At 35.7% G+C, this 13,718-nt stretch overlaps 1 protein-coding gene across 2 annotated transcripts; it reads right to left on the bottom strand.

Annotated features, from left to right (window-relative positions):
* Positions 1–91: 91 nt before the first annotated feature.
* LOC127415108 (mesoderm induction early response protein 3-like) lies at positions 92–13,674 on the bottom strand. Of its 2 annotated transcripts, none has more exons than XM_051653666.1 (13): positions 13,633–13,674; positions 12,855–12,879; positions 12,378–12,523; positions 11,630–11,764; positions 11,347–11,470; positions 10,996–11,069; positions 7,004–7,076; positions 6,744–6,889; positions 6,560–6,641; positions 6,370–6,464; positions 6,141–6,268; positions 5,686–5,837; positions 92–3,760 (listed from the first exon to the last, which is right to left on the bottom strand). In XM_051653666.1, the coding sequence occupies exons 1-13, from the start codon at positions 13,639–13,641 to the stop codon at positions 3,309–3,311; spliced, it is 1,641 nt and encodes a 546-aa protein (XP_051509626.1). In that variant the 5' UTR covers positions 13,642–13,674; the 3' UTR covers positions 92–3,308. The 2 variants fall into 2 exon arrangements, with proteins under 2 accessions (XP_051509626.1, XP_051509627.1); XM_051653667.1 differs by lacking the exon at positions 13,633–13,674 and adding an exon at positions 13,195–13,214.
* Positions 13,675–13,718: the final 44 nt, after the last annotated feature.

Here is a 13,718-nt window from a genome sequence, read left to right as displayed (position 1 = left end):
TGATGGTCATTTTTACTTAATTTAACCATATTCAAATGTAATAGTTGAGTCGGATGCAATGTTGTTTTCAGTTACCCCAAATTACCACACATCTGTTTCCAGAGCATTTATTTCTGGAACTTTTTACACCAAGTAATAAAGCACAACAAAAATACAAAATAATGGCAAAACAAAAAGCAATACAATTATATTTACATTTTGTATAAACAATAGAGATATCTGTTTGAATAATTCTATTATTAAATGTTATGATTGTCTGTATACATGGATATACATTTATAGAATTTGTTGGTTTTATTCACAAATTTACCATTGTTCTCCCCCCTCCCCACTCTACTAATTCACACACACCCAAAGCCACTGAAGACACATTAGCAAACTACTTTGATATTTTTTAAAATATGTAAAATGTGTTACTTCTATTGGCCAAAACATTCTGGTCTTTAAGTTGGCCTTTAAAATTAAACATACAATATGCAAAACATTTTGGGATAAAATTACTTCCACTGTACCTCAAAAAATCTAGTTGAAGAAACAAAAATGTGCAGTTTGTTGTATCATTTATAAAAGTACTAAGAACTATGTAGAATAATAGGAGCACAGAACTTTACAAAGTACAAAAATAAAAAAAACTTTTCATTTGAGTCCCCAAGTACTACATTGGTTGTGTTATATGTTGTGCATGATAAAATTCATTTAGAGAATGTAACGATTTGCGTAATCAAAAATCATTGACAGATTCTTTGTAGTGCTTTCTAACTCCTGTCAACGAACAATGTCATCCACTGATCCATTTCAATCAGTGTCTGTAATCACAGCTCTAAACATGCTACTGATGAGTACTTTTTTCAATGAAATAACTATGCAGATTTACAAGACTCTTTCAACTCAACTTATAATTGCAACTGCAGTGCATTCAATAAACTCTTCACATTACTGATAGCAGCTGTTATATATCAAGGGTGTAACTGGAAACATGCTCTTTTACTGAGCAAATAGATGAACAGGGTGTCCATAGAAGATTAAGAATAAAATGTATAAGAATGATTTTTATATATATATATATATAAAAATCACAAAATGATCTGTGGTATTTTTGCAAACGATCACCACTATCGTGCATGATTTTGACCTCTCTTACTGCAGTAAGCAAAACAATATCAACATATTATTGCCATAAACATTTTCCAGCATTTTTGCACTTATTTACCCTAGTCATGATCAGGGCAATCAGCATTCAGTTGAATTCTATGGTAATTTACTCTGCATGCAAAGAGCAAACAGGACTCAGAGGCAGTATCGGATTTGATACAAGTCAAATTGATTATTGTCATGTAATAATACTCAGCTTGTAATATCTCAAAAAATGAACAAGAGTCCAATTAGCTTAATGCATACAAATTACAAGAACAGTAAAGAACTTGACAGAATTTAAGAAGGTGAGCTTAACATAAAAGAGAGGTCAAAGAGTGATCAACAACTAGCTCAATTGTCATTAAACATTCAGTTTTTTTCAGTACCTCTGGCAGCAACCAAATATACATAATGCATAGCTGGGGGTAAAAAAACACTGGTTCATTCTGTACTAAAGCATTTGCCGTTTAGAGTACCAGCAAATGTTGACAGTTATTGATGACTTCCAATGACATGTGAAGATAATGAGTAGCATTTAAACAGATTTACATCCTCCAAGGGAATTCTAAATGCTCAGTGCAAGTCTCACAGCTTAATATATGTACAGTTTAAACATTAATTTATGCTAATGCTGTCAAGTGCAGGTGACTGCCCCATAGTGCCCATCTCATAAAATTTCCTTGCAGGTCATAAAACCTATTAGAAAGTCAAATCTGGCACAAAAAAATTAATCTACAGAAGACTTTCCTGTTGAATTACTTGATCATTTTAAAGCGTTGCTGACAACAGTAATTGCTGACGATTGTCATGTGTCATCAGACTGTCCTGGTGAGCATGACCAAAAGATCCTGTTGATGCTGTGGATAAATTTGTTTTGGTGTCAAATTTCAACTGCTTTGATCGCAGTTGCAAAAATAGTATTCAAGTTATAGAGCCCCCTAGTACAAGATTTTTCAGTCCCCGGCTTCAAACAATGCTCAGCTGAGAAAAATAAAATCTTTGTTCACTGGCATCATAGTCCGTTTTGTCACTTGTGAAAAGCAAATGGTAACACTTTACATTAACATTAGTTAATGCATTAGGTATCATGAACTAACAATGAACAATATATTTTTTTACATTCATTAATTAATCTTTGTTAATGTTAGTTAATAAAAAACAATTCAGCTCATTGTTAATGTTCATTCATAGAACTTCATATACAACTTTTGATTTTAAAAATGTATTACTATATGTTAAAAATTAACATTAACCAAGATTAATAAATTATTTTAAAGTATTGTTCATTGTTAGTTCATGTTAACTAATGTTAACAATTGTTAACAAATGGAACCTTACTGTAAAGTGTTAAAGCAAATTCTCGAGACAGAAAGTAAAATAAAAAACCACCTTTCTTCTTGTTTCTTCTCCCTGATCATTAAAATGATCGTTTACATGCGTGGATTACCACAATAAATTGGGAATTATAAAGCTTGAAACTTGAACTGCTACATCAATTAACAAGATGCAAATCTTTTTCATACAAAACATGGATACCTCAAGGATTCCTAAAAAAATGTGGGAAAGCATGCCTTATATGGGCAACAAGTAACAACAATAGTGGAAAACGTGGAAACGTCTTGGTGACTAGAAGTGCTCTTTGTTTCAACATGTAGTCTTTCTTCTAAAGAAGTCACTATTTTCAATTACAAAAAGGCAGTTTTGTGGTATACAAAATGCTACATTTCCCAAGGCTTCAGTCTATCCTGGGTTGTGTAAACACTGAAAAAGTACCAATTTAGAAACGAACACACATACATGAAAAATACTACAAAAATGACAACAACAAAAAAATGCAGTTTCTGGCGGCAGAGACTAAGATGCAGGCATTGGGATGAGTACAGTAAGAGACCACGGCTCTCTGCTCCAGCATTTAGGTTTAACTGTATATCACCGTAGACAAAAAGTATAATTAAATATCTGAAGGACCAGAAAAAATAAATGGCTATTTATACTCTTGAGAAATCAAGATTTCTTAGTTCTGTACAATAAAGGCATCACTGATGTCATATAAAAAAATAAAAAAAAAACTTGACCAAAACGTGTGTGTGTGTGTGTGTATATATATATATATATAAAAAAATAAAAAAATAGTCAGTGAGTGGATGAATCTGGGTCTGGGTGGCAAAAGGAAGTCAATCAGACTGAAGTGCGGTGTGTTGGTGGTGTCGTGAATGTGAGCTGATGAAACCGTTGGCTTCACCGCACCCTATGCTGCTGAAGTCCGTGACCGACACCGCCATGGTGGCGCCTGTGATGCGGTGCGTACGTCTGCCCTCGAAGTCTACAGCCAGATTAGAAACAGGTACGTCATTAATGAAGGACTCCGAAAGGCCCATTTTAAGCCTCTTGGACGGCCGTTCGCAGTCTTTGGTGCTACACATGCTGATCTGGCCCAGGTCCGAGCGGTAGAATCTGGAATCCAGCATGTTGAGGCAGCCGTTGTCTCCTTTTGTCGCAAAACTGAGCTGCTTGTCGTGGTTCAGGGCTCCTCTGTGTAAACTCTCCAAAGGGGGGAAGTAAGGGGAGTCTAAACAGCTCACGTCTCCTGGACCATTGCACACGGTTGCTACGCTGTTACTAAGAGCTACAAGAAAGAAAAAGCATTTTTATAAATAGACAAATGATAATTTTGCTTCTCAGAACCAAGACTGCATGGAATTTAGGTTCAACAAGGGATAGTTTCTCCAAAAATGAACAACTTATCCTTTACCCACCCTCATGTTCAAATGGATCAGGAACAACATGAACGTGATTAGATGTCAGAACTTTCATTTTAGGGTGAACTATCCTTTTATCATTTAGAGGGAAATGTAACTGTTAATTTCTGCAACGTGTTAAAAAAATATATTATATATATATTCTTCTATAAACTTTACAATTGATTTCCCCCTCTTTCTGTGGCTAAAATAGGCATATATTAATTTCCAGAAGGTATACGCTCGCCTCAACTGCACATCCCAGCACAGAAACTGGAGCATGCTTATTCATTACGCACAACGCATGTCCTGGGCATAATAAACACAGGAGCGGATTTACTGTCCAGAGAATGGAGACTTCACCTGCAAGTGGTGAGACAGGTGTTGGAGAGACACAGGAAAGCTGCTGTATCTCTTAACAATGCCCGAAAACACTCCCTCACTGTCATATGAACCAATGTGAAAAACGAAACCACATGGAATGAGACCCAGCGTGTGCACTGAACGGATTGAACAGATTTTTTAAACTTCAGCAAATTAAACTTCAGCATTCAATTTGTTTTGCATCTGTATATATATATAGTGTCTAATAATGTATCGGCAATGTACACCATGTACACCAATATAGCTTGATATAAATTGGATCTGCCTATTTATTCCTATTATTAAAAAAAGTCCACTGGAAAAAAAAAACAAGATTTTGGCCAACTTTTAATTACAGCATGTCCACTGATTTTATGGCATGTATACATACACTACTGGTCAAAAGTTTTGAAACACTTACTCGTTCTTTATTATAATTTTTTTCACATTTTAGAATAATAGTAAAGTCATCAAAACTATGGAATAACATAAATGGAACTATGGGAATTATGTTGTGAATAAACAAAATCCAAAATAATTCAAAACTGTGTCATATTTTAGCATATTCAAAGTAGTCACCCTTTGACTAGAATTTGCAGACATGTACTCTTGACATTTTCTCAACCAACTTCTTGAGGTATCACCCTGGGATGCTTTTTAAACAGTATTGAAGGAGTTCCCATCTATGTTGGGCACTTATTGGCTGCTTTTCTTTATTATTTGGTCCAATTCATCAATTTCAAAAACTTTTTTTTTTAATTACATTTTAGTTTTATAATGAAATAAATTAATATGGTGGCACAATTATATTTTTGTCTACAAAACTAATTTCAAACATTTAAGCATATGCCTTCAGATCAAAAGATTTTTAAGATCATGAGAAACATTTCAGTCAAGTGTTTCAAAACTTTTGACCGGTAGTGTATATTTGTATCAATGATTTATATGTGTAAAAATGTGTCTATGCGCAAATTTTTTTTTTTTTTACATTTTAACACATACAAATGTAAATTATTAAAATAAACGATAAATAACCAATTTCTTGCATGTTCTTTGAGACTCAGTATAAAGTAAATATATTTGATTATATTTGAATGTTTGTTTTAATGTACCATGTTTAATCGCAATTAATCACAGAAAACTGTGCGATTAATTAGTTACATTTTAATCGATTCACAGCCCTACTATAAATGTAATGTTGTCAATTTATATGACAGCTAATATTTAAAATCTATACTAGTTTCCCTTTAGAAAGGAAAAACACTACAACCTATATTTAGAATACAAAAAAGTGTATAGTTTGAATTAGAAATATAGGCCTACAATTTCAGCTTTCAAAAATAAACTGATGCTGATCATTTGAAAAAATTATTAAATCTAAAAATTAAACATCAACCAATAACTTTTTTTAATTAAAGGACAATGAAATGATTGTGGTAGCTAAGCTCACCTGTAAGGTCACTGGCAGTAATGGAGTTGAGCAGTCCGAGTTGTTGCTCTGCTGATGCCTCCATCCTTCCCCCTGCTCCACCTGAACACACTGAGGATGAGCTGTCCACAGCCAGACCCTCCGCCTCATCCACCAGCCTGTCCATCAAGTCTCTAAAAAGGAAACAAAAACAGTTGTAACCTAAATTTCAACCTGTTCCTCACACAAAGCGATCGTATGACTTCAGAAGACTTCTAATATAGTGCACAAGTCGTACGGACGACTTTTATGATGTTTTTGGTCATATCAGGCATTGACTTTCACTATATGAAAAAGCGGCCAGAATATTCTTTAAAATTTCACATTTTGTGTTCAACGGAAGTCATACAGATTTGAAACAAAATGAGGGTGAGTAAATAAAGACAGACATTTCATTTTTAGATAAACTATCACTTTAAAACACTGCACTGACTTACGTCACACCCGGATAACTACTGTACTTCTTCTTGCCAAATCGGTTCTGTTGAGCAAAGAAGTCAAACCGTTCAGACTTTTTCCACATATAATAAAAAGCCACACATTCTGCTACAGTCCGTGTTTGAACCTGAAAAGGAACAGAGAGAAGCCATGAGAATATGCAAACTTTAAAATAGTTTTTAACGCCATAATAACTACTTCCAACAAGCTAAAGAAATTGCAACTTGCCTTGTGTTTCTGAATAAGATGGAAGTTCTTCTCATAAATCTGCAGTGCATGTTCAAAGTTCCTGCATTCATCCTCTGACCATGGCGGTGACTCTTCTATCAAAGCAACATAAATGCAAGTAAACATTTATGCCTTCACAGGTACAGCAGACTTCAAACTAGTACAGGTCTCTTTTAATTGAACAGCCTACCTTTCGATGTTTTCACATTATAGCAATATCGCGTCAGTGCCTCACGGGTGTCATAATTACACTTCAAAAGCTCAAACAAGGCCTAGAAAAAGACAGGAAGGAGATCAGTGTAATGTAATTGAACAGCACAGCAGCAGTTTTTACATGGACAGAGTTTATTAATAAATGTTTAAGGAGGACAGACCTGCTCGTTATCGTGTATGTGTTCAGATGCGGAATCTCCAGTGCTTCCGTCTGTAGACTGTGACAGTGCCTCTCTGAGGTAGTCTGTCACTTTACACTCTGACAATGCTCCAGGACTCCACAGCAACAGGTCTTCCTCCTCATACACTTTAAACACAACACACACACTTTAAAATTGGTCTCCTTTTAAGTAAATGTAGTGTTTTCTATGGTTCATTTCAATTTGAATGTCAAACTTAGCTATTTAAACAAGACACTCACCCTTTTCATCATCGTTGTAGTGGCTGAGGCCCATGGGAATTTCTGCTTGATACTGGGACCCCACCATTATTTCCTGTGGGGTTTTTTTTTTTGGGGGGGGGGGGGCACAAACACACAAATTGACATGATCTTACCTCAAGTCACCTAAATAAAAAAAGTAAAAATTTCAGTTCGAATTTCAGAATTAACTGACCCTTCGCTAAGCTCCGCCCCTCTTTGTTTCCATTGCTTGCTCTGAGAAGCTTTGCAGAACTTCCCATAGTAATGAAAAGGACATTGCCGTGAACAGCACAGTTTTTGGCAAAATATTCTCATAAACAGAATTGATAATATTCTTACGTGGGCTGGAATGAAGAGTGACATTTTAAGGCATATTTATCTTATGTTTTTGTAAAAGACATTGTTAAAATTACACAGTAATTTATTGAAAACTGTTGAGACAGTGAATCAGAATTAAGACAAACGATTAACACAGTCACATAATTTGATGGCAATTACACACCTGATAACATTAGTGTAAGTACACGATTTTCAAACTGGGAGGCGCCAGAGCTTGTCAGGGAAGGCGTGGAGAATGATGATAAATTCACCAAGTAAAATCAAATGTATTGTCAAGATATATGAAAATTAATAGCTGTAAGTGATTTTGTCATGAAAAAGTATGCAAAACATTATCCCACTCCCTTAAAGATATTAATGAAATAAGTGTCCTGAGATATCTCACCAGTCTCTGTGACAGCTCTAGACTTTGTAAACAGCAAACAAAAAAATGTCCGCGCACCGCAGACATTGACGCTGTCAATAATTTTGCTCTTTCTCATTTGAAGCGGATCATTGAGGCTATGATTCATAATGTTTGTCAGATGAGGGCGATTTTGTGCCACTGTTGAAATTGACAGACACATGAACAAGCAATGCTGCTGTTTTGCTCAGTTTTTGTCTAAAAAAAATTATCTTTGGAGGGTGGGGATTTGGAATGAGGGTGCGTGGCTAATTCAACGGCTCAGTCACGTGAAAGCTTCAGAATGCTAAAAATCGCTTACAGCACCTTAAATAGACTGTAGCTTTATGGAGTTAGAATACTATTAAATGTAGTGAACGAATGCAGATCATGCAACAGCGCATCCATGTACCGGTTGCGTGAGGGCGAATCTCTCCGCTCGCATGCGGAGTTCCTTTGTTCTCGCACAAAACAGAACGTGTGCTCTCAAATATACGCTGCTCTTTGAAATCTTCCTGCACTCACAAATCTATTATAAAGCCAAATAGCTCTGCCTCTATTCATCCTTCACGATGTGTCCGTTGTTATGAGTTCAACATGATATCGGGTCGATGCGTCTTTGTGTTTGTGACAAGTGCAGTTTTAGAGGAGGAGGAGACTGGCTCATGTGATGCGAGCTTATCAAAAATATAGGCTAAAAAATAGTCAAGTAATTTCATTGTCATAAGGGCAAGCATGTATTTTTAAATAAAAATAATGCAAATACGGTTTCATATTATTAATAGAAATATTTACAGCCGTTAATCACACACCAGTGTAGGACGTATTGTCAGGCTGAATTTAAGGTTATTGATTGTCATTGGTGAATTGCTCCAACGCCTGAAACATGATGGATTTTTATAATATAACACTAGGGGAAAATACCTGATAAAACTTCAAGTAAGTGGCCAGAAGGTACTGATGTTTTTAGTGGAAGAAAGATATTTTTGACATTATGCATAGGCTATCTTAGTTATTATTTATTTGGATATTTGTCTATATACAACATTATTGTATGCATATACATCTGCAACAAAATCTTGTACATTTTGTCAGAGGGGGGCTTACTATTTAAGACTTTGAAAAGCCAGGTGTAAGTGAACAGAACTTCTCATAACACACTTTGATACTGTGAACTCTTTATTTACTAAAACATTTACTAAGACCTGAATCAATACATAAATGAATTTACTGTCAATCGATTACCAATTTTAATCAAATTAATTACTCGCAATTAATATCATACATCATTATCTGCTGATAAAAGGCCCCCAGATAAAGAATTTATATAATGCATAATTCAAATATTTATAAATATAAAATGTATAATATCTATATATAATACGGATTAAAATTCTGTTTGAAGACAATACATTAGACAATACAAAAATAACTGAATATATTGTTTGTTTTATTCTCATATCATTGAATAAGCCCACTGTTGACAGCAATCTGTTTTGCATCGAGTTTGTCAATGTGTCCAGTTCTCTCAGTACACGTTCTTGCATTCCATCTGCGCTATTTTTAGTTGTTGCTCTAGAAACGTGTGTGCGCCTCAGACGGAGAGGTTCGCACCATCTCACTGGTATTCATCGTCATAAAGGCCACATTTTTAGGATACTCTGTCAAGTTAAAAGTAGTGGAAACTTTGAAAATCACGTCTCAAGATTCCTGTTTTCTGTTGTATTTTGCCCACCTGTTGTGTCCATGTAAACAAATCTCATTCTGTGGCTACGCTGCTTGTGAGGTTTGTTGTGGTGCGCTGCCAACTATTCATGCGGCTCGCAAAAACAGATGTACTCCTAGCTTGAAAAATCAGTGATTTCGCTTGCTGACATCGCCTCTACAACTGTTTCACGTATGTACTAACAATTTGGAAGGTCTCTTCGCCCACTTGCGCCTCGTATAGTTGGAAAATCCGTACTTTTATTACAGAATTTTTTTTCATTTTTTTAATGTGTTATTTTTATATAAATGCACTAAATTAAGGCATTAAATCAACAGCCCTAGAATTAACGCTAAGTTATTAGCTTTAATTTACCTTAGAGCAAATGCAGAATGTTGTGCATGTTCATTTGGGAATGAGGGCTGACACAGTTTAATCTATAGCATGTTCTTCTTGAGATTTATTTAAAGATATTAAAACAAAACAGTAAGACTTAACAATAAGGTTCCATTCGTTAACATTAGTTAAAGGGACAGTTCACCCAAAATGATGCATTAGGTATCATGAACTAACAATGAACAATCATTTTCTATAGCATTTATTAATCTTTGTTTATGCTAGTTAATAAAAATACAATTGTTAGTTCATGTTAGTTCATAGTGCATTAACTAATGTTAACATATACAACTTTTGATTTTAGAAATCGATTACTATATGTTAAAATTAACATTAACCAAGATGGGGGTCTGGGTAGCTCAGCAAGTAAAGACGCTGACTACCACACCTGGAGTCGCAAGTTCGAATCCAGGGCATGCTAAGTGACTCCAGTCAGGCTTCCTAAGCAACCAATTGGCCCGGTTGCTAGGGTGGGTAGAGTCACGTTGTGTTAACCTCCTTGTGGTCGATATAATGTGGTTCTCGCTCTCGGTGGGGCCCATGGTGAGTTGTGCGTTGATACCGAGGAGAATAGCGTGAAGCCTCCACACGCACTGTCTCCGCGGTAACGCGCTCAACAAGTCACGTGATAATATGCGCGGATTGACGGTCTCAGACATGGAGGCAACTGAGATTCGTCCTCCGCCCCCCGGATTGAGGCGAGCCACTACGCCACCACGAGGACTTAGAGCACATTGGGAATTCCCCCCCACCAAAAAAAAAAAAAAAAAAAAAAAACATTAACCAAGATTATGTTCATTGTTAATTCATGTTAATGTTAACAAATGGAACCTCACTGTAAAGTGTTCCCGTTACACTGTGTGTATCCTGTGTATGTACCTTGTGTCACCATTACAAGTGACCCAGCAACACATTTCTTTGCATTTTTTGATTAATTTCTATAAAATTCTGCGTAAAACTACTCAAAACACACATTACTCCAGTAGACTTGTTGGATAAAAGCAAGTGCTTGTCAGAGAAATAGCGGACGGCAACAGTTGCTAAGATAGGATTGGTCAAAAACTCTTTGAAGATGAGGCTTAGCGAAGGTTCAATTATGCATTAAGAGGGGGTCAAAAGCATGAATTTTTTTTTTTTTTTTACAGATGTTATGAGTAATACGAGACTTACCTTTCTGGAATCTTCACTGCTCACACCATCTTCCTCCCCCTCAGATTCTTTATCACCATCATAAGTCACGTTGGCTGATAAATTAAAATTCAATGAATTAAATGAATGATTATGGATATTCATATAATTTCAAAAGGTCCAATATATGCTTAAATATATCTAGTTTATTTTAAGATAAACTATATTTTAAAATAAATGAAAATAAATGTTAAACTATAAAACACCAAATATAAAACTAAAATAAATACATAACTGGATCTAGAATGTCCCCATTACAGTGTATTGTGTATCTGTAAAGAAACCAACAAACTAATCTACTATTAAAGAATGTCATGAATTTATTCTTCTCACATCTGAGTGTTCTAGGGAAGAAGTCTGTTGCCTCATGGGAGGTAACAGAAGGAGTCAGGTCATCAGCAGAGGACTGTGTCTCCTCTTCATAATCTCCCGACAAGAGATCTTTTGCAATCTCCTCCTGTAGTAGAAGATGATTAATAATTAAACTGTACTGCATTCACCACTATACTTCCACAATCAGCATACATCTATATACACATGAAATCTAATGTGGTCACTTTTGTTGTGTTTTTAACACAAAAATGCACCTTGGAATTGTAACAAAAACAATGATTACCTTATCGAGAGTCATGTCAGGCAGATCATCTGCTAGTTCAACAGAAGAACTGTCCATGCTAGATCCCGTACCTGTACTGACTGATTCGTCGTAACGATACATAGCCAACAACTCCTCGATTGGCATGTTCCCTTCCTGTTTCATGTTAAAGATAAGACACACAAATGACCTTCATTGCTGAGAGAGGTATGATTTCTCATGACGACCATTTCGTTCATATCTGTCAGGTAGCAGGGAATGAAGATTTTTAGAAGAATGTCTCAGCTCTGTAGGTCCATACAAATGCAAGTAAATGGTGACCAACATTTTGAAGCTCCAAAAAACACATAAAAGCTTAAAAAAAGTAATCCATATGACTCCAATGGTTTAATCCATTTCTTCTGAAGCCATCCAATTGGTTTTGGGTGAGAAGAGACCAAAATATAATGTCTGTTCTCATTTAGATCACTTCAGAAAAAATGGATTAAACCACTGGAGTTGTATGATTACTTTTATGCTGCCTTTATGTGCTTATGGAGCTTCAAATTTTGTCCATTTCGGTCACCATTCACTTGCATTATATGGACCTACAGAGCTGAGACATTCCTCTGAAAATCTTAGATCATGTTCTGCAGAAGACAGAAAGTCATACACATCTGGGATGGTATGCGGGTGAGTAAATTATGAGAGAATTTTCATTTTTGGGTGAACTATCCCTTTAACATAATTACAAAGAGAAAAGTAGCAAATTGTTACAAATGCAAGTTACCCTCTCCAAGTCTGCCAATTCTGCACGGAAATTCTTCTCTCTATCCTGAAGTTCTTCCTCCTCTAAAGTTCTTTCATCATCATACTCATGAATCAACATCTCAGCAGTTGGATCAAAGTCGTGATCCTCTGAGGACAAAGATCCAACTGGGGAAAGAAAATGGAACAGTTCAACACTAATTTTTATGCACAACATTTTAAAAGATGATGGGAATTTATCAATATCACATCCATGTGCACAAATCTCAGTTTTGAAATATTTTCCAGTAAATTCTGAGCAAATATTTGGCTAAATAAACAGTCACATAACTGCTAATGTACATCCTTAATGGTTACTTAATTTCATTACAATTGATTAAATGGCATTATATTATATCCATTACCAGCCATCCTGCTCACTATCATTATCAACCATTTGAAACCCAAATCCGTCATCCACTTATAATAAACTAAAATAAATTAAAAAAGAGAGCCATACCAGGGCTTGAACTCCCGAAGGAAGCCTGTGCAGACATAAAAAGAGACAAAAAGAAACGAAAATGATGCAAAATATTTTATACTGCAATAATAATGCATATGCAATCAATTGAATCCCCTAGCATGCATCCGTCTGCATGCTAATATTAATAGCAAAAAAGCATGACAGCGAAGGACTGTACTACACATAGAGAAATACATTAATGTAAATGCAAAGCTGCGTCTCCCTATAACAGTCTTTAAAAACCGGCTACGTGTGTTGTGAAATCATATGTCTACACATATCTACTTATTAAAACAACAAAACCAAACACTTCATTAACAGAACTACAATTACTGACCAAACTGCCATCATCTCTTATCGGATCCTATCATTTCCAAACACAGCAAAATAACATCGACTCGCACTATAAACAAACCTTTGCTTCACAATAGCAGCCCAAAACGCTATATGCATGTGCACAATATATTAAAACACGACAAAGCTCTAAAAACGACGTCTGTATCGAATAATTTAACGTTTACAGGCGACGGTTTCGTGTTTGTTTGTTTTTCTGCGAGCTAACGGAGACAAGAATCAGCGGCCTGTCGGATCTTGAGAGATCAGTCATCACTTAAACCCCTGTACGGCAACTAGTTTCCTGCTGGCTAAAATCACTGGCGTAGACATATTGGACTCTCCTTTAAACATACATATCAGCGAAACCCAACATAATTTCCCTGAATCGTTAAAAAGACTTATTTAAAATCTAATACTTTTTTCCAGCTATCCAGCTTACCTCCGCCATATTGGTATCTTCAGCCTCATAGGTCGGCTGTGGTGCTGTACCCGGATGTAGACAGTAAGCCAATGGTAGACGCAGAA

Source organism: Myxocyprinus asiaticus, chromosome 24, assembly GCF_019703515.2.
Source record: "Myxocyprinus asiaticus isolate MX2 ecotype Aquarium Trade chromosome 24, UBuf_Myxa_2, whole genome shotgun sequence".
NCBI lineage: Eukaryota > Metazoa > Chordata > Actinopteri > Cypriniformes > Catostomidae > Myxocyprinus > Myxocyprinus asiaticus.
Note: the sequence above shows the minus strand (reverse complement) of the source record. Positions and strands in the feature narration are given on the sequence as shown.